The sequence below is a fragment of the Callospermophilus lateralis genome, chromosome X (genome assembly GCF_048772815.1).
Source record: "Callospermophilus lateralis isolate mCalLat2 chromosome X, mCalLat2.hap1, whole genome shotgun sequence".
In the NCBI taxonomy this organism is placed as follows: domain Eukaryota; kingdom Metazoa; phylum Chordata; class Mammalia; order Rodentia; family Sciuridae; genus Callospermophilus; species Callospermophilus lateralis.
In genome coordinates this window covers 49,851,534-49,873,214 of record NC_135325.1, presented here as the reverse complement: position 1 = coordinate 49,873,214, position 21,681 = coordinate 49,851,534, and the positions used below count along the sequence as shown (strand labels likewise).

At 37.6% G+C, this 21,681-nt stretch overlaps 1 protein-coding gene across 5 annotated transcripts in view; it reads right to left on the bottom strand.

The window, feature by feature from the left end:
• The window catches only part of Phka1 (phosphorylase kinase regulatory subunit alpha 1), a 107,312-nt gene extending 91,391 nt beyond the window's left edge, over positions 1–15,921 (bottom strand). For all 5 annotated transcript variants that reach the window (XM_077107451.1, XM_077107452.1, XM_077107453.1 and 2 more), the window contains exons 1-4: positions 15,439–15,921; positions 14,148–14,306; positions 8,309–8,356; positions 6,112–6,280 (exon numbers count right to left, since the gene is read on the bottom strand). In XM_077107451.1, coding sequence (XP_076963566.1) covers positions 6,112–6,280; positions 8,309–8,356; positions 14,148–14,306; positions 15,439–15,516 — 454 coding nt within the window. In that variant the 5' untranslated portion in view covers positions 15,517–15,921. The remainder of the gene's footprint in view (positions 1–6,111; positions 6,281–8,308; positions 8,357–14,147; positions 14,307–15,438) is intronic.
• Positions 15,922–21,681: the final 5,760 nt, after the last annotated feature.

The window sequence follows — 21,681 nt, the reverse complement described above, 5'->3', positions numbered from 1 at the left end:
CTTGTCTCAAAATAAAAACAAAAAGGTTTGGGGATGTAAATCAGTGGTAAAGCACCCCTGGGTTCAATCCCTGGTACAAAACAAAACAAAACAAAACCCACCACTACAACCAAACCAAACCAAACCAAACAAACAAAAATTCAGCTTAATAAATAATTCAAATACCATGTAACTTACCCATTCTAAGTATATATAATTTAATGAATTTTCTTGTATGCACAGTTGTGCAAACCATCAGCATAATTAATTTTAGAACATTTTCATCACCCACAAAAGAAACCCTGTACCCCTTAGCAGTTTTTCCCCATTTATTTTCAATACTTGCCTCATAGCCTAAGTAGTCACTAATTTACTTTCTGTCTCTATAGATTTGCGTCATTGAACACTTACGTAAATGAAAACATGTAATCGGTGGCCTTTTTGTCTGGGTTCTTTCATTGAGCAAAACATTTTCAAGGTTTATCTGTTTTGGCATGTATCAGTATTTTATTTTGTATTGCTAAAACTATTCTGTTGTGTAGATGAGTTACATTTTATTTATCCAATCATTAGTTAATAGGCATTTGGAATGTTTCTAATTTTTGGCTATCATAAATAATGTTGTTATGAATATTCATGTATAAACTTTTTGCATGAACATATGTTTTCTTTTTCCTTTTTCATTTTTCTTCAGTACTAGGAATTGAACCCAGGGCTTTGAGTATGCTAGGCAAGAACTACCACTGTGCTACATTCCCAGCTCTGAAGTCTTAATTTCTCTTGGGTATCCATGAACTTAGGAGCAAAATTACTGGATCATATGGTAATTCTTTTTAACTTTTTGAGGAACTATTAGATTGTTTTCCAAAGGGGCTATACCATTGTAAATTTCTGTCAGCAGTGTATGAGGGCTCCCATTTCTGTGTACCCCCAGCAACACTTGATATTATCTGTGTTTTTGGCCACAGTAATTCTAGTGGGTGTGCAGTAGTATCTCATTGTAGTATCGATCTGCATTTTTCTACTGACTAATGATGTTCAGTGTCTTTTGTGTATTTATTGGTTATTTGAACATCTTCTTTGGAGAAATGTCAATTCAGATATCTTGGCCATTTTGAATTAGGTTATTGATCTTTTTAATAGTTGTCAAGTTCTTTCTTCTAGATATAAGTACCTTATCAGATATATTTGTAATTATTTTCTCCTGTCATGGATTAATTTTTTTTTACTTCCTGAAGGAGTCCTTTGAAGCATAAAAAGTTCTTAATTTCAACAAATACCAATTTATCAATTTTTTCTTTAGTTTAACTATTTATGCTTTTGTGTCATATCTATGAGGACTTTGTCTAACTCAAGATCAGAAAGATTTACTCCTATATTTTCTTTAAGTGTTTATCATGGACTGAATTATGTCACCCCCTCACAAATCATATATTGAGGCCTAACTGACAATGTGACTGTATTTGGCAGCAGGGTATTTAAAGAGATAAATATGGCCATTTTGGTGTATTGTCCTAATCTAATATGACCTGTATCATTATAAGAAGAGGAAGACACCAGGAATGCTCACACAGAAAATCCTATGTGGGGGCACATAATCCCAGCAACTCAGGATTTTGAGACTGAAGGATTGCAAGTTTGAGGCCAGCCTTAGCAAGCTTGTGAGACCATGTCTCAAATTAAAAAAAAAAAAAAAGAAAAAGAAAAAGGACAGGAAATGTAGCTCAGTGATTGAGCACCACTGAGTTCAATTCCCAGTATGGGACTAGACTGAGAGAAAAGGCCATGTGAGGACATAGTGAGAAGGCAGTCATCTGCAACCCAAGAAGAGAGGTCTTACCAGAATCCAACTCTGCCATCCTTGAACTTGGACTTTGAAACTCCAAAACTGAGAGGAAATAAGTTCTTGTTGCTTATGCCACTTATTCTGTGGGATTCTGTTATGGCAGACTAATATAGTGTTTTACAGTTTTAATAGCTAATTTTGCTTGTTGACCTGACAGTACTGAGGGATGCCTACAAAACTGGTAAAGCTTACTTCATGGTTTTTCCATATTCTACACTTCTCTGAGGTTCTATTCATTTTTTTAAAAATTATTTTAGTTGTTGTTGGACCTTTATTTTATTTATTTTTATGTGGTGCTAAGAATGGAACCCAGTGCTTCACACATGCAAGGCAAGTTCTCTACCACTGTGCCACAACCCCAGTCTTCTATTCATTTTTTAAATGATTTTTTCTCTGTCCTTGAGATTGAATCTCTGTTGGTCTATTGCTTTTTCCTCAAGCATGGTTTCCTTCAGATTTGTGAATATTTTATGAGTATTTTGAAATCTTTATCTCCTAGATCCAACATATGTGCCCTTTCAAAGGTAATTTCTGTTACCTGTTTTTTCTTGTGGATAGCTAACACTTTCTTATTGCTTTGCCTATCTCATTAATTTTTGTTGAAAAGGGATATTTTTAGATAATATGTTGTGAGAACTCTAGATACTGATACATTATTCTCTCTTATTTTTGTTTATTTATTTAGTTTCCTGGATGGACTATTTCAGTGAAATCTATTATCTCCAAAGTATGCAGTCTCTCATAATCCTCAGAGAGGAATTGGGCAGGTGCACTATCACAGGGAAGATGGTATTTTAGCAGGTGACTCATTGACTGTCTCTTAATCTGTTATGCTTCTGCCTCCAATGATTCCAACTGATTTCTGTACTCTTTGGTACAATATCCTATAAACTGCATCACAGTCTCATCTAATTAAATTCAGGCCCCTCTTCAGATAATCTTTGAGTCAAGTCTTTGAGACTTGTTCCAACACTAGGGAGACTCCTACCTTGGTTCTCTTAAAACTTGGTTCTATTAAAACTTTCAGCTACTCTTTGGTTTAGCTTTTCACTCTTAATGAACAACTAGTCTTCTCTATTGCTTAGAATCAAATTCTACATTGTTTTTTGAAATCACCCTTAGGCTTGAACTTTCTCACACTTGTTCCAAAAAAGTCAGTTCTCTTTGGAAGAGCTAAGATGTTTGGTACTTACAGTTTGCCTTTCCCCCTAAGCCAGTGGTCTAGAACTGTTGGTGAGAACAGTAATCCATACCTTTTGGAGTGATATTTCTTCTTTACAAACTGAGTACTAAGCACGAGTGGTAGCCTATGAGCTTGTCAGCTTTTCTCTCCCAGTGTTAAACATCTGTCCTAATAGAGAGGTAGACTGAAGGCAATCAGATATTAGTATTCTCCCCTTACCCTGCCTAGGGAAAAGATTCCATTCTACAAGGGGCTAGGAGTGAAGAGGAGGTGAGCTCCAGACTTCTAAACAAGGACATTGCTTGGACTAGAGCTTCTAAAACATGAGTGAGGAGGATGAAAAATTATGGCAGTCTACCTCTCTTAAAGACATACAGTAGCACTGATCTGGAGCTGAGAGTAGAGGAGGATTTGGATTTTGGCTATACCTACCTTGAATAATAATTCTGTCATGCTGATTTGGAGTGGAGGAGGGAGTAGATTGAGACTCAGAAGCCACAGTTCCTCACTGCTTTTACCAAGATTTAGGACGTTTGCTGGAGTGTTTCTCCACTTGTTCTATGTCCTTTGGACAATTTCCAGTGACTTAAAAGGGTTAGTTTTCTGAAAATAATTTTTAGCATTTGTGATTGCTTTGCTGGGGGAAGATCCATGAAGCTCTTTATACTACCATTATGTAAGTTGCAGTCAGATTCTGTCTTAATCAAGGTTCAGATTAAGTATTCAGAAACATGCATAGTATTACTAAATAGTCTATGAAGAACTTTCATACTCTACCAATTATATCTCACTTAAGCACTTTCCATTTTCAAGGCAACTGCCTAGCAAAGGTTCTGTAATCACTTCTTGCTAAAAGTATTTCACTAACTTCCTCTCAAGCTTTCCATCTTAATTTTATTCCCCAACCCAATCTATCCTTCTTGCTACTAGAGTGAATCATTTGAAACTTCCTTTATCTATATTAAATGTTTTTCCACTGATTGCAGACTAAAGTCAGAACTATTTACCTGTCCTCAGATAGCTAGGCCCAACTTTCTAGCTTCATATTTTGCCATTTTCCAGACATAACTTACACCCTAAACATAGAACAGACCTAGCCTTACTTTGATGGCCTGAACCTTTCAAATTTCTATGTGGTACTCATACTATTCCTTTACTTGTAAATTTCTTACTCCTATTTATTTATCAAAGACCTGATCAAATAACATCCACCTTATTCCAAGAATCTATCAAGTGAGCTGAGTGCATTAAAAATCAAATGTTAAACCAGGAATCAACAAACATTCTTATAAGCCTTTTCATGTTTCTGTTTTTATTCTGAGCTCAAAATGAAAAACCACAGCTGGGTGCAGTGGTGCATGCCTGTAATCCCAGTGGCTCTGGAGACTGAGGCAGGAGGATCATGAGTTCAAAGCCAGCCTCAGTAACTTACAGAGGCACTAAGCAATTCAGTGAGACCCTGTCTCTAAATAAAATACAAAATAGGGCTGGGGATGTGGCTCAGTGGCAGAGTGCCTCTGAGTTCAATCCCTGGTACCAGAAAAAAAAAAAGAAAAAAGAAAAACCACCTATTTGCTTTGCAAAAAACAACAAAACAAAACACTCCAGAGTTGGTATTAAAATAATACTAGAGCTGGGCATGGAGGTACACACTTGTTATCACAGCCCCTGGGGAGGCTGAGTCAGGAGAATCACAAATTCAAAGCCAGCCTCAGCAATTTAGTGAGTTTCTAAACAATTTAGTGAAACCCTGTCTCAAAATAAATAATAAAAAGTGCTGGAGATGTAGTTAGTGGAATAGTACCCCTGGGTTAAATCTCCACTACCAAATTAAAAAATAAATATGAAAATAGAAATTATAGCATTTCTATTAAAAGAAATAAAACTAGCTGGATGCAGTGGTGCATGCCTATAATCCCAGAGGCTCAGAAAGCTGAGTAAGGAGGATAACAAATTCAAGCCAGCCTCAGCAAAAGTGAGGCACTAAGCAACTCATTGAGACCCTGTCTCTAATTAAAATACAAAAGTAGGGCTAGGGATGTGGCTCAGTGTTCAGGTGTCCCTGAGTGCAATCTCAGTAACAACAACAAAAACCTAAATATTTTATATTTATCCAAGAAAAAAATTTTCCTCCAAAAGGACAGACTATGTGGATAACAAATTCATAATTTTGAGAAAAGTTTAATCGGCTCTGGGATATATGTTCTATAGTAAAAGAAGAAGGGTTTATCACCAGAGATGTGTTTCTGCAAGAAAAGGAGAAAAGAATTCTGAGGGCATTCCTACCTTGGATGACCTTAGTATTAGAGATCTCTGTAATCAGATAAGAAGAAATGTCAAAAATGTGGTATTTCTAGGGTTATAGTTCAGTGCTTGCTTAGTACCTGCAGGGCTCTTAGTTCCATCCCACACACCACACATACAAAAATATGGTAGGTATTGTGAGAAGTACATTAACTGACTCACTATCATCTGTCAAATGTCTCATTAAATTCATATACTTGATATAATGAGATTCCTTGCTCCTCCCAATGTAGGATAAATTAAGGGAATTATATTATTTATTACATTTTCCATTTCCAGGTCAAGTAGCTAAATCTAACAGCAAAATCACCTGAAAAGAGTGTATAATTCAATAAAAAATGGATTCTGATCCCTAAGACAATTCTGTAAATATAAAGCAGATCCCTAAAGATAGATGTATTTCATAACATTCATAAAGAGTATGTACAGTAGGTGCTTATCCATACAATATGAGAACAATAAATAAACCTAGCCCTTCCTTTCCATTTCCTGGTATCTAAGAATTAATAAATAATAAAAGTACCTATCTAAAGAAGATCTACCTCAAACTTCTTGGTTCTCATTTTAAAAGAATATTAATTAGTACCCCAGACTTATTATATCTCAATATAATAAAACATTAACTAGTCCTCAAAGAATCTGTATAAAATTTGCAAACTGTCATTTGTTTCCAATATGCTTCTTTGAGCAATGTCAACAGCTATTTTATTTTTTTGGTCAATACCTTTGGAGAAGCCAAGTGTGCCAGAGCAAGTGCTCCAAGCTCAGGGAGTTACACTACTTCTCTCTTTGTACTGACCTGAGGCAGTCATTTGTGCTAAGAAGAGCAGGTATACAGAGGTAGCATCCAACTGCAGGTGTCCCCACTGGTCATCACCCACTACAGTAGCACAGGTTTTGGTATTGTACTTGGCATGAAGGCTATCCTTAGTACTCTGACTATACTTGAAGGACTCTACTTTATCCACCTGAAATAAAACAAAAACAGTAGAAGGATATTCAGAAAAATGAACCTATATGCCACACTTCTGTAATGCTCTAACATACATTATTGTACTCAGTCTTTGGGCAATTATGAATATTTAAAATACACTGTTACTTCTTTTTCCATAATTGGGGAAGTCCGTTATTGTTATTTTTCAATATAGGCAATTTAATTTTTCAATTTTAGGCAATTTAGAAAACAATGCCAAATAGTCAAAAACACCTATTTCCTGTTCACTGCCTCTCACTCTTTAGATGGTTGCTTTGCTACATTATAGATATAAAATGAGATTCAAAATGTTCTGATTAAGAACAGCTTAGTAAGAGATAACTCAGTTTACACATTTGTTCCTGATGGGATACCTGGTGTGTGGAAGTGGGAGGGTATTAATTTTGAGGAAAAATAGGTCAAGGGGTCATGTTTTGAAGTAGTAATGAAAAGAACTGGTCAGAGAAAGAGTGACAGGTATGACAGAAGCTGAAACTAGAGATCAGAAGGGAAACATGGGGATCAGGGAGGTAGTTCAGTGGTAGAGTATGTGATTAGCATACATGAGACCCTGGGTTCAATCCAAGCTCACAATCCCCCCCCACACACACACACACACAAAGTTCAGATGAGAAACACTGGGCAAGGGACAACTGAAAGACTTAGTTCTTGAAACTTAGATTTGAATATTTATGCTTCTGACATATGATACTACTTATTATACCTTAAATATGGTTTGGAAATTAGAGACATTAAAACTATGTATTCGAGTAGAAAGTTCAAATATTTAAAGTATAAAAAAGTAGTAAAGAGGGGTCAGGGTTGTGGCTCAGCAGCAGAGTGCTTGCCTTGTATGTGTGAGGCACTAGGTTCGATCCTCGCACCACATAAAAATAAATAAAATATTGTGTCCATATTTTAAAAACAGTAGTAAAGATAGGGAAAGAGAAAATAATACCTATCCAATAAACAGAGTACTAAAAGAAAGTTCAGAAATCTGGAATAAATTTCTTTCTACTTTAGATTTGTTGTGTGTCAATGAGCAATTACTTTATCCATCTAGATCTCCATTATTCTTCTAATGAAGCATAACTTTGATCTTCAGAAAATTAAGTCAGATTCAATGTCTGCAACATTTTTTAAGATCTAAAATGAAACAATTTTTAAATAAAGTACTTTTGTACAAAGAAAATATCATAAACTCAAAAGACAAATAGTAGATTGTTAAAATGTTCACAATGCATGTGACAAAGGATGTCCATAATGTACAAAACCTCCTCAGTAGACAAGAAAGAGGCAATCTAAAAGAAAGATAGGCAAAGGACCTATAGGGAAGGAATTGCAAATTTTCCATCTGAACATGAAAGGATGCTCAACTTCACTCAAGGTCAGGAATTATAAATTATTGAAGTCCAAAATTCTTTATATCCATTCCTAAAATCTAAAACACTTTGAAAAGCTATCTCACTTAAGTTTTGCATCAAAGTTCATTTAGTGGCAACACCAGGTTCAGATTGACATAAAGCTATTTTTGGACTTTACTCCAATTGATGTGAAAAGGCATTTTTCCCTTCAGAGATATGTTTTTGATTAAACAGTGCTGTCCTGAATCCACTGGAGGCATAAAATAAATATATGGTATATGTATTGCACTATCTTTTAAAGATCTGAAAAAAATCTTAACTCTAAAATTGATAGGGCCCCAAGAGTTTCATATGAGAGATTTTAGGCTTATACCATCTTCTACCCAGTATATGTAACTGCATGAACAGTAATGATGGAACACATTTTTTTCAAATCCCTTGTATAAGGGAGAAAAAAAAAAAAGATTGGAATGAAATATCTTGGAGGGAGTCTGGTGGTGGGATTACGGATGACATTTTCTCATTGATTTTCCAAATTTTCTAAAATTAGAGTATACTACTTGTGAAGTTGAAAAAAAAAGCCATATACATTCCCTAAGGGGTAGAGATATTGTTACAATGTGCTTTTATTAGAGAGCAAGTTGTTCGCAACTTCATACCTGTCTGATCATGCAGTGCAGCAGTCCCCTCATCAGCTTCACTACACTCTGCAGAAATAAATGGAAACAAGACCGTTATAAACATGCCTAGATGAGAAAAACACTTGCTCAGCAACTGCAGTTGGTACATGACCTTTTGAGAACAAGTAACCCTATCCTGGGTTCCTATTCACATGGCATTTACTTTATAGGTACACAGAAAGGCAGATTGCAGCTAAAAATGGAATCAAAAGCTACAGTTTCTGATGCCTTCAAGTTAAAAAATAATAGTCTATGCTATGACAGATTTATGTAAAAGTAACTAGTAGAGGACATTCCTTCCACCTGGAGAAAAACGCAAGTCAACTAAAAAGAAATCATAAAGCTCTGGAGATATTCTAAAACATCTTATAACCTACAAAGGCTTCACACGACATGACTTTTCTAAACCAGTGAAAAATTAAAATTCTATAGAAATGTTTATCTGAACATGTTACCTAAAAAAAATGAATGAATTGTAATTCAGAGTAAGCATAAAGGAAAATTGTTAGTATGACTCAACTCCTTCTCCATGAAAAAAAAGTCATAGGCTTCTTAAGTCCTCTTTTGGTCGGGGGGGAGTGTGGTACTGAGGATTGAACCCAGGGGTGCTCTGCTACTGAGCTACACCCCCAGCATTTTTTAATTTTGAGACTGGGTCTCGCTAAGTAGCTCATGCTGAACCTCAAATTTGTAATCTTCCTGCCATAGGCATGTGCCACTGTGACTGGTTATGAACTCCTCATCATCAGTATCTCTTACTAAACCTTGACAATTTCTAAAATAGTTCGTTTTCCAATCACAACATACCTAAATTCTGTCAACAACTGTATACTACATGAAATCAGAAGGGCCCATGAGTAGCAGCATGGGTAGGCAATATGTTTTAGAACACAGCACTGAACAGCTTCTACATTTCTCTAAGAAGTTTTATGGTTTGCAGTCAGAAGAAATTGAACCAGGTTACCTCAGGGAATGCTGGCTCAGAGGTGGCTTCAGGACATCTCTGAAAACTAATCTACTAACTGGGCATGATGGTACATGCCTGTAATCCCAGCTAATTGGGAGGCTGAGGCAGGAGGTACACAGGTTCAAGACCAGCCAAGACAACTTGGACTTTACTTGTAGGGAAAAAAAGAGTTACAGAAGGACTGTTAAGGATGGAAATAGCATAATGTAAGTATGGTTTTCACAACACTATTAGGTGATAAGGGTTTAGGTTAGGGTTGAAGCAGAAGGGAAAGAGAATGGACTCTATAGAGAAATTGAAAGAATCAACTATCTTTCATTTGCATGTATCAAACAAGCAAGAGCAACAACTCAAAAATCACCCTACAGGAACTGAGCAGGCACTTCACAGAAGAAATGCAAACGGTCAAGAAATATATGAAAAAATGTTCAAGATCTCTACATATTAGAGAAATGCAAATTAAAACTACACTGAGAATTCATCTCACTCCAGTCAGAATGGCAATTATCAAGAATACAAGTAGCAATAATTGTCGGCGAGGATGTGGGACTGCAAATTGGTGCAGCCACTCTGGAAAGCAATATGGATATTCCTCAGAAAACTAGGAATGAAATCACCATTTCCCATTCATCAGTATACACCCAAAGGACTTAAAATCAGCATACTGTATTAATGCAGCCATATCAATGTTTATAGCAGCTCAACTCACAATAGCTAAACTATGGAACCAACCTAGATACCGTATCTTCAACAGATGAATGGATAAAAAAAAATGTGGCATATCTGGAATATTACTCAGTCATAAAAAGGATGATTTCATGACTTTTGCCAGTAAATGGATGGATCTGAAGACTATCATACTAAATGAAATAAGCCAATCTCATAAAACCAAAGGCTGAATGTTGTCTCTGACATGCAGATGCTAACATACCATAAGCAGAAGGAAGAATGGAAATTCAGTGGATTAGACAAAGGGGGATGGGAATAGGAAAGACAGTAGAATGAATTGGACATAACATTCCTATGTTTATATATGAATATACCACCAGTGAAACTCCATATTATGTACAACCACAAGAATGGGATCGTAAGTAGAAAAAGTTATACTCCATGTACATATAATATGACAAAATACACTCTACTGTCATGTATATCTGGAAAGAACAAATAAAAAATCACCTTACAGGCAGTACTTATTAAGCACTGTATTATAGAACATTAGTCCAAGAAATTCTAGAAAGACTATAAAATTCACTACCACCTTAGATTCAAAACACACATAAGTACATCAAAGGCTCTGAGAAATTAAGGAGCATAGAAACCTACTTTTTAACATAGCCTCAATCTTAGTTAGTTGGCCTAGTATTCAATGGAACATACTGTGAGAAATACTCCAAATAATGCTGCCAGGTTGATTGGCAAAATGAAGACACTATTAAGAGAAAAAGGGAGTTTTGGTGAGGTGCTATTGCTTGGTATTTTATTTTCTTTGGTTTTAGTGGGGAAGGTGAGATTTTGGACACATTCAGTTTAAGGAGCCACAGGATATACAGGCAAAAATAATGAGCAGATAATTGAAAAAGGGGGCTTGAAATTAAAGGGAGGTCAGAGTTAAAGATGAAGATTTGGAAGTGATTGTCATAAAGGTGAGTGTTAATGACTCGAGAAAAAAGAGACTACACAAAGAACAGAAACCTTGAGGCAACCAAATAGAAACCTTTATTTATATGATTTTTTATGGCTATAGACTTATCTATGTGCCAAGAGAAAGGGACATTTGTAAAAATATACATGTCCACCAGACATGGTGGTGCACATCTGTATTTCCAGTGACTCCAGAGGCTGAGGCAGGAGGACCACAAGTTGAAAGCCAGCCTCAACAATTTATCAAGGTCTTAACAATCTTAATGAGACCACGTCTCAAATTAAAAATAAAGGGGGGGGGCTTGGGTTGTGGCTCAGTGGTAGAGCACTCACCTAGCATGTGTGAGGCACTGGGTTCAATCCTCAGCACCACATAAAAATAAATAAAATAAAGGACTATCAACAACTAAAAGATTTTTAAAATATTTATTAAATATTTAAATATTTATTTTTTAAATAAATAAAAATAAAGAGGGCTGGGGATGTGGCTCAGTGGTTAACAGCAGCTAGGTTCAATTCCCAGCACAAAAAACAACAACAAATAACATGGAAGTCCATAATTCTATTCTCAATCTAGAATATGGAAGTTGCTTAAACACTTTTCTTAGAATTCTCTTCAGTTCTTGACATTATTTATCAGAAAAAAACCAAGGTGAGAGTCAGAATGGCATAAATGGTTAATAATCATTATTTTGGTAAAATCCACACCATAACAAAAAGTTGGCATTAGGTGGGAATTTAACCTATGGATTTATTGGATTTAATTTATGTTTATTTATTGCCCATAGTAAAGTCATTACCTGATTTATCTACATTAGATCTGTCTATACATTAGAATTGCCTGGGTGATTTAAAAATTTGATGTCTGTAATCTCTACTTACAGCGTTTTAAAAAAATTGTTCTAAGATGGGATCTAGTAAAAGTATTTCCAAAAAGCTTCCCAAATAATTCCAATGTATATTCAAAGTTCAGAACCACTCATCTAGATCAAGGACAAATCCAACCCATAGCTAGCTTTGTAAATAAAATGTTATTAGAACATAACCATGTTCATTGTTTGTATATGATCTCTGGCTCTTTTGTGTTAAAATACACAGTTGAGTTAATCAGACAATGAGTGACCTATAATGCTGAAAATGTTTGCTATCTGTGATTCTACAGAGATGGTCTAGATTAATGCTGAATCAAGTTTGAAAAAAAATAATGAAATGATAATAAAATCTGTTTTGATCTACAATGTAAATTCATAGAAATTTTAGAATTCTGCCAGGTGCAGTGGCACACACCTGTAATCCCAGAAGTTTGGGAGGCTGAGGCCGGAGGATTGCAAGTTAAAAGCCAGCCTCAGCAACTTAGTGAGGCCCTAAGCAACTCAGTGAGACCATATTTCTAAATAAGATACAAAACAGGGCTAGGGATGTGGCTCAGTGGTCTAGTGTCCCTGAGTTTAATCCCTGGTACCAAAAAAAAAAAAAAAAAAAAGAAAAAGAAAAAAAAGAAAAGAATTCTAGAATTTCCCACAGAAACTTTTTTTAAATTTGCTTCCTATTTCCATATTTTTTGAAACATTCTAAAGTTATTATTGGAGTTATGTGAAAAATATTTTCAGCTATGTGAAAAGTTACATAATGTGGGGAGGGAAGTACTGGTGAATTAAATGGAGCAAATTATGTTATTTGCATATATGAATGTAACAATGAACCCTACTATTATGTATAACTATAATACACTAATAAAACTCTAAAAAGTTACAGAATGGATCATGAAAATTTCAGAATGGGCAATTTAATGTATCCCTACTTTTCCTCTCTTCCTCTATAAAATTCTTTCTACCTGGGCCCAGTAAGGACAAATGTCAACTCTGCATAATGATTGTTCAACAGAGAGAAAACACATCTCTTTTTTTAAAGCATTGAAAAGAGTTGGTCAAATTGTACCAGGCATGTCATTTCAGTTCTGCTCATATTAATTTCTAGCAAAACAAAACAATAAAGAAACAAAGTATTGCAATCAAAATAGCAAATACTCCGAAGAGGATATAAGATTTGAGGTGGGGTAATTTGCATGTGATTTTTTTTAAAATACTCTCCTGTATTTTCCAAATTTCCACAATGGTATTAATTCTATAAAGGTCATAGAAACATTGATCTGTACCTCCTGAACTACAGCAAAAACTAACTTTTTGGGGCATGGATATAAGTTTCTTTCAATAGTGGCTTGAAGGAATAACAAATGCCTGCTGTTGCTGAGGACAACAGTGAGACTTTTCTTATTGCCGAGAATTGCAACTCCATGATATGTTGGTGCTCTTAAAAAAACAAATATCAATATTCTGATTTATAAATGAATACTTAAGCTCAGATTGCCTAAATCTGAGGGAGACCATGGTAAAAAATGGTTGGTGTAGAAAGAACCTCACTGTATCTTACAACTGACAGCAGAGGACCTCAACATTAAAAGTTTCCTGTAGGGCTGGGGTTGTGGCTCAGTGGTAAAGTGCTTGCCTAGGATGCACAAGGTGCTGGGTTCAATCCTCAGCATCATATAAAAATAAATAAAATAAAGGGATTAAAAAAAAGTTTTCTGTAGCCCAGATTACTGTTTTTTTGGTCATTCAAGAGGATGCACTTCCCCGAGTATATAAATTATTCTATAAAAGATGCTAATTTACTGTGAGGAAGTACCTTAAAAGTTGGCATAAAAGCATTTGCTGGCTCTGACCTCATTTTGCCCCTGGGGGTGGGGGGCGGGGAGGTAGCAGGCCACAGATTTTTTATAAAAAATCAACAAATAGTCTACTTGTGTTTAGTACAAAAAGTCTACTGATCTGTGTCAGATACCCTCATAAAAATACCATCAATACTTTTCAAAAATGAAGTAAAGTACTAGATATCTGCCCCCAAACATTCTTGTCCATGAGAATAAAATGGTGGAAACTGCAAAATACATTTACTTAGAAAGAAGATTATTAATTTTAAGATCCCAGGGTAGGATTTTTCATGGTAATAGAACAGACTGTGCCCTCGTCCCCTGAATCAACAAGTGTCAAGTCTCCACTGCCAAGAAACAGTTTAGTACAATATAGGAAAACTTTTTGGAATGTAATTTCAAGGATGTGAAGAAAGGGCTACATTTTCTTCAATCCTTGCTCTCCCTCACTCAACCACATACAGCTTTGGATCGCTTTGTATTTTTGTTTCCCGTACCTGCTCCAGTTCATATGCCTTTGCTTTATCCTCATCTCGGTCTGCATTCTTCCGATAGGCCAGGCCCAAACCCCACACAGCCAGGATGCTATATACATTATCTCGGACCCAGGCATCTTTCTGATCATAGCTGGCTGGAAGCAAGCCAGTCACTGGATTCTGTAAGACCAAGAAAAAGAGGGCAGGTAGGTGTTCATATTAGGGAACAAAATTAGGGAATTAATTATTGGGCATTTTTTATCTTTCTCCTATTTCCCCATTCAAGTTTTGAAACGTCTTCTGACTATTGCAGACAAATGCTATCTCTCCCCACCCCATTTTTATTGAGTTATAATTAAAAATAAAAATTGTATATATTTACTATGTACAACAGGATGATTTGATATCTGGATTCACATATTACCACAATCAAGTTAATTACTACATACATCACCTCACTTAGTTATCTTTCTTTGGTGTGGTGAGAATACTGAAGATTTACTCTCTTAGCACATTTCAAGTATAAAGTATTAATAACTCCAGTTATCATGCTGCTGTTCATTAGCTCCCCAGAACATAGTTATCTTGTAATGGAAAGTTTGGACTATTTCCAAATGCTATCTTGAGTTTGGGGAAAGAACTGGCTGAAGACTTACTTACAAGCCTGAAATGAGGTTATTGTTAAAGTACTTAAATAATATTAATAAATTTATTAAAAGCATCATTAAATGCATTATTAAAGGGCATTATTAAAAGTTTTAACTTTTCTAGTTTGAAAGAATTAACTATCACCAACAAAAAACAGTAGTAATTACAGAAGTAGAAAAAATACAATTAAAAGTATACATACACACAAAGTGCCTTGACCTTCACAATATTCTAGTCTTAAAATGGCTAACTGTTCCCTATCTCTTTTCTGACGGGGGTGGTAGGGTAGAAGGGAAGGAAGTGAGGCCCAAACCCGGGATAGGGGACGTCAATAAACAAGCATCAACACATCTTGCAACTCTACTCCTGGATCCCAGCTGTGGCTTGGGGGTGCAGGACTCTGAAATCATCATGGGGGAGGGGGCAGAGGGGGTCCTGGCTATGGGTGCCTGACTCTGGTTCTGTTCCAGGCCCAACACGTACCTTTCCTTAAGGATCCGTTTTTTGGCCTTCCCAGCTAGGGGTCAGGAGAACCTGCTAAAGATACACACATGTACGTACACGAAGGTTCACCCCGGGTCTCTGCCTGGTCTATCACACTTCACATGCTCGGTGATCCCAGAAGTAGTGTAGTAGTAAGTGTAGGAGACACCCCCACACTTACCTGATGGCATAGGATGGTCTGATGCACCAGTCGAGCATAGCCGTCCAGTCGGACCCCCGAGTTACTCCGGCTCCTCATCGCGCCACGTTTTGAATCCCCTCAGAGAAGTGACTGGAGTGCTGCTTACCACTAACGAAGAAGGCTCCAACGCTGATGCACCCTCGCTGTGGGAAGCGCGAGTGCCAGGCCCAGCAGAGCCTTCCCACCGCTCCGGCCTGGGGCCGGCCGGTCTGGTGTAGCACTCCGGGCTCCAGCGGCCTCCAGAGCCCACGACACGCCAAGGCCAGTCAAACCTCTGCAATCTACAGCTCCGCCACAACTTCCCCGAGGACGCTCGCTACCACCCTAGTCCAGTGTGGCCTCCGCGCGAGGCTCTGGCATCCTCCACCCAATTCCTGGAGACCTCGGCGGCCCAGAGCCTCCAGCGCGGTCACAGACAGCAGGTCGCTGGCCACGGCGCCGCCTACGCTTTGCTGGAGACGCGAGCCGGAGGCGGGGCGGGTGCTGCGGGTCCTGGCAGCTGCGCGCTGCAGCCCCAGGGCTCGGCCGCCAGCCCCGCGGCGGAGAATGTGTCATAGTAGGCAATGTGCTCTCTCAGGTTTATTTTCGAAACCCTACAAGTGACTATTCTAATTTAACACACTTGCTGTGCACACAGGATGTTGAGGAGGCTGGTTTTTTCTTTCTTCTGCAGGATAGGTTTAGGAACTTCAAAACTGAAAGACACGTTTGCGCTCAAGGTCTAAAGAATTGGATTTCCGGGTCTTTATTGTATCTTAGATTTTTATCAAAGGTTCAGACTAAACTCTGCACTCCAACTGAAACCAAACAAGAAAGAACTCCCTAAGATACTTTATTTCTTAAAATGGGGAGTCTGCGAGTTTGGCAAAGGAGGCGTCAGTGGTGCGCTGGGAAGAAGCGAATGCCACAGGCAGGGAACCGGGATGGGAAGGAGCAGCACCGTAGGGCGACCTTGGCAGGACTGGGCTGGAGATCATATAACTGCTTTGGTGGCCCCACTGCCCATAGGTCACAAGGCTGAGGCAACAAAGACTCAGCTGAAAATAAAGGGGGAGAGAGAGGCTGGGAAAGAAGGCTGCAGGTAACGCAGGTTACTGGCTTCTGGGGATTCCTTCACAACCCTTCAGGCAGCAGGGGCCCCGAGACTTTGCTTCCTCCATCTACTGTTTCCACCCTCACCCCTTGCTCCCTGCTTATCCAAACCCTACTTGCCTCTCCAGGCTCAGTTAAGTACCACCTGCTCTCTCAATCTCAGGGTAAAAGATTTAGAATGACTGACCTTGCAAATTCTAAACCTTCCCTAGTCACCGCCCCCAGGTCGCAGTGATTTTGCATTTTCTTTTCATTTCCTCAACTTTGCTTTCTCCTTATAAATTCCCTCTTTTCTACTATCAACACCACCTCTCCCCTGTCCAATTTAGCGTATAGCCAGGAAATTTGAAAAGAAACCAGCAAATATTTGATAAGGATACTGAAGAAGAAGGGAAGAGTCAAGAACTCAGATCTGGGCCTGGAGTGGAGACACATGCCTGTAATCCCAGCAGGTCAGGAGGCTGAGACAGGGAGATCACAAGTTCAAAGCCAGCCTCAGCAACGTAGCGAGGCCCTAAGCAACTTAGTGAGACCTTGTCTCTCTTGTCTCTAAATTAAAAAAAAAAAAAATATATATATATATATATATATATATATATGTATATATATATATACATATATATATATGTATATATATATATATACATATATATATATATATATATATATATATAAAGGAGGGGGCTCTGAGGATGTGGTTCAGTGGTTAAGCGCCCCTGGGTTCAATCCCCAGTACCAAAAACAAAACAAACAAACAAGACCCCTTAGATCTGGGACTTCAGATTAAGCAACCAGTCAGTCAGTGATACAATTAGATACAGTGACACGGAATCCTCAGGCAAATATTTTCCATTACATTCACTACCTACGCAAATGGAATGACTGGCCTGTAAGGCACCACTTCAAGTCTTCAGTGCACAGGAATAGCAAGTACATATTGGATGAAAGATCATCCCTGAAATGCCCCCAACTCCCTGACATCCTCCCCTCAGTCTGGGGCCCCAGAATCCTTTTCTACTCTTGCCCCCTTCAAGCACCTACTCTTTTTTCTTCTCCTCACCATCATTTAATCATGCTTACAAAATATTAAAGCAATACCTGCTCACTAAAGAAAACTTGGAGCGTACAAAAAGTAAAGCAAAGAATATATTAAAAATCACCCATAATTCCTTTGCACACCACCTATTAATATTTTAAGGAACTTTTTCTAGTCTTTTTATTCCTTCTGCATAGACCTGCCCCCAAGTTGTTTAGAAGTATGAATAGATTATGCCAGAAGTGGGGTGTCACTAAAAAAGGCAGCTGGCTGGCTATCAGGGATCTTGTTAGATTTCATTGTCTTGATGCTTTCAACCTCAGTTCAGTTTGGACCTTCAGTCTTACAGTCTGAGAAACTTGATCTACTCAGAGTTCCAGAACTGGTCAGACTCAAGAGGCTGACTCATGCTGACTACTTCATAACAACTTGATACGTGTAGACCAGGATACTGGTTGATGAGAAATAGAAAGAACTATGGCACAGTTTACACTGACCTGACCATTACATTTCCTCCCTCTAGTAATATGTAAGTCTCATTACATACCAGGTACTGTTTTGTTTTATACAATGACCCTATGAAGTATACTATTATTTAACCCACTTTAGAGGTGAAAAAACTAAGGCATATAAAGATTAAGTAGCTGACCAGTGTGCTCTTCCATTCTGGTTTCACTGACTCTGCCTCATCAACAATTCCATGGCTCACTGACACATTCTTTCTTTAAGTATGTCAAAATTGTCATCAAGTTTTAGTCAAGTCTTATCAGTCTAGAAGCCATTACGTTTCGTTCTTTCTTTCGTTTTTTACAGAGAGGAGGGAGAGAGAGAGAGAGAATTTTTAATATTTATTTTTTAGTTTTCAGCGGAGACAACATCTTTGTATGTGGTGCTGAGGATCGAACCCGGGCCACACACATGCCAGGCGAGTGCACTACTGCTTGAGCCACATCCCTAGCCCCATTATGTTTCTTTATTATTATTATTTCATTATTTTAACTTTTTTATTTGTTCTAATTATACATGACAGTGGAATGCATTTTGATACATCATGCATAAATGAACTATAACTTCTCATTTTTCTGGTGGTACATGATGTTAAAATAACACTGGTCATGTAATCATGTATGTACATAAAGTAATTATGTCCGATTCATTGCACTATCCTTCGAACCCCCATACCCCCTCCCCTCCCTTCATTTCCCTCTGCCTAATTCAAAGTACCTCTATTCTTCCCTAGTGCACCCCCTCTTACTGTGAATTAGCATCCAGATATCAGAGAAAACATTTGGCCTTTCTATTTTGGGGGATTGGCTTATTTCGCTTAGCATGATATTCTCTGCTTCATCCACTTAGAACTCAAAAAGTTAAACAACAAAAAAGCAAATAACCCAATCAACAAATGGGCCAAGGACTTGAACAGAAACTTCTCAGAAGAGGATATACAATCAATCAACAAATACATGAAAAAATGCTCACCATCTCTAGCAGTCAGAGAAATGCAAATTAAAACTGCTCTAAAATACCATCTCACTCCAATAAGAATAACAGCCATTATGAAGTCAAACAACAACAAGTGCTGGTGAGGATGTGTGTGGGGCGGGGATGTACACTCATACATTGCTGGTGGGACTGCAAATTGGTGCAGCCAATTTGGACAGCAGTATGGAGATTCCTTCGAAAGCTGGGAATGGAACCACCATTTGACCCAGCTATTCCCCTTCTTGGACTATACCTAAAAGACCTAAAAAGAGCATACTACAGGGACACAGCCACATCAATGTTTATAGCAGCACAATTCACATAGCTAGAATATGGAACCAACCTAGATGCTCTTCAGTAGATGAATGGATTAAAAAATGTGGCATTTATACACAATGGAATATTACTCAGCACTAAAAAATAACAAGATCATGGCATTTGCAGGCAAATGGATGGCATTAGAGCAGATAATGTGAAGTGAAGTTAGCCAATCCCTAAAAAACAAATGCCAAATGTCTTCTCTGATATAAGGGGGGGTGACTCAAAATGGGATAGGGAGGAAGAGCATGAGAAGAAGACTACCACTAAATAGGGAAGAGAGGGCTGGGGATGTGACTCAAGCGGTAGTGTGCACGCCTGGCATGCGTGTGGCCCGGGTTCGATCCTTAGCACCACATAGAAACAAAGATGTTGTCTCCGCCAAAAACTAAAAAATAAATATTAAAAATTCTCTCAGTCTCTTTCTCTCACCTCTCTCTTTAAAAAAAAAGATTAAATGAGATTTAGAATTCAAGGAACTAGAAAAGCAAAAACAAGCCAAACCTAAAATTAGAAGGAAAGAATTAACAAAGCAGAAATAAACAAAATTGAAACTAAAAAAAAATTACAAAAGATGAATAAAACAAAAATTGTTAAAAAAATAAATAAATAGGGAAGAGAGGTGGGAGGGAATGGGAGGGAGAAGGGGAGTTGCACAGAAGATGGAAAGAGAACCTCATTGTTATACAGAATACATGTATGATGTTGTAATGAGAAAAAGAAAAAAAATGTGTGTCACATTAGATTGGATAGAAAGAAAGGATAGGAGAGGAGGGGACGTGTAGGGGGGATAGGAAGGGCAGCAGAATAGAATAGACAATATGATTGATGTATATACACTCCATATATGTATTATATGTCAAAATACATTCTACTGTCATGTATGACTAAAAAAAATTAAAATTAAAATTAAAAAATGGGTCTTGCCTATGGAAATAATTGAAAATAACTTGGGGGGCTTGGGTTGTGGGTCAGCAGTAAAGTGCTCACCTAACAAGTGCAAGGTGCTGGGTTCGATCCTCAGCACCACATAAAAATAAATAAATAAAATAAAGGTACTGTGTCCAACTAGAGCTAAACAAGAAAAAGAAAAATAAAATAAGGTGGATAATATAGGAAGCTCAGAAATAGGCCAACAAATAAGTTGTTCATCAGGAATGATATCAGGATCATTAAAAAGGGAAAAGATTAATTATTTAAATAAATATTCTTAGAAAAATTTGACAGCTATATGCAAAACTGTGATTATTAACTTTTCTTCAAAGCATACCTTAAAAATTCACTTGAAATGGAACTGAGATCTAAATGGCAGAAATAAAATTCTAAATCTTCTAGAAGAAAAGAATAAGATAAATTCACTGTGACCTTGGGATAGACAATGATAACTAGGACACAAGCAAGAAATAAAATTAAATTTTATTTAATTAAAAATTTTGTCTCTACACCACAGTTTTAAAAAATATTTTAGCACATTACATGGAATAGTGGGGTTCATTGTGGCATAATCATACATGCTTGGAATATAATTTGGTCCATTTCATTATTCAGTACTTTACTTCCTCTTTTTTCTCCTGCTCTCTCCTCATTTGCCTTTCTCTACTGGTCTTCCTTCTATTTATTTATTGTTTTTCTTTTTTTTAATTGGTGTTTTATAAATACACATAAAGGTTGCTGCAGTCTGGCTGGGCACAAATAACCGAGCCACCACAAAGCCTTGTAGGTTCAAACAGCAACTCTTGGGGGCTGGGGATGTGGCTCAAGCAGTAGCACGCTCGCCTGGCATGCGTGTGGCCTGGGTTCGATCCTCAGCACCACATACCAACAAAGATGTTGTGTCCACCAAAAACTAAAAAGTAAATATTAAAAAATTAAAAAAAAAAAAAACAACAAACAGCAACTGTTTATTCCCGAACTCTTACCGGCACTCTACACACACTTCCTGGGAACACACTCCCTCCACAGGGCTCCACGAGACAATTCTCCCGAACCCGCAAGAACTCAACCGGAACTCCAAAGTAGCGGGCGCCCGAGGCAGCAGGATCCGCCCTAATCCCAGAGCAGGGTCACCTTTCAACCATTCCCTCTAGCAAAATGCCAGGCTTCATTCTGACTAAACTGTGGCTCTCAACAAATGGTGAAATTCACTTTGGTATATTCATATGTGTACATAGCATAAATTGGTAAGTTTTATTCTGCTGTTCCTCCCTTTTCCCTCCTCCTTTCTCCCTTTTCTCCACTGTACTCACCTCCCTTCTCTTTTCATGGGAATGTCTCCACTTTTTCTTCCTTATTTT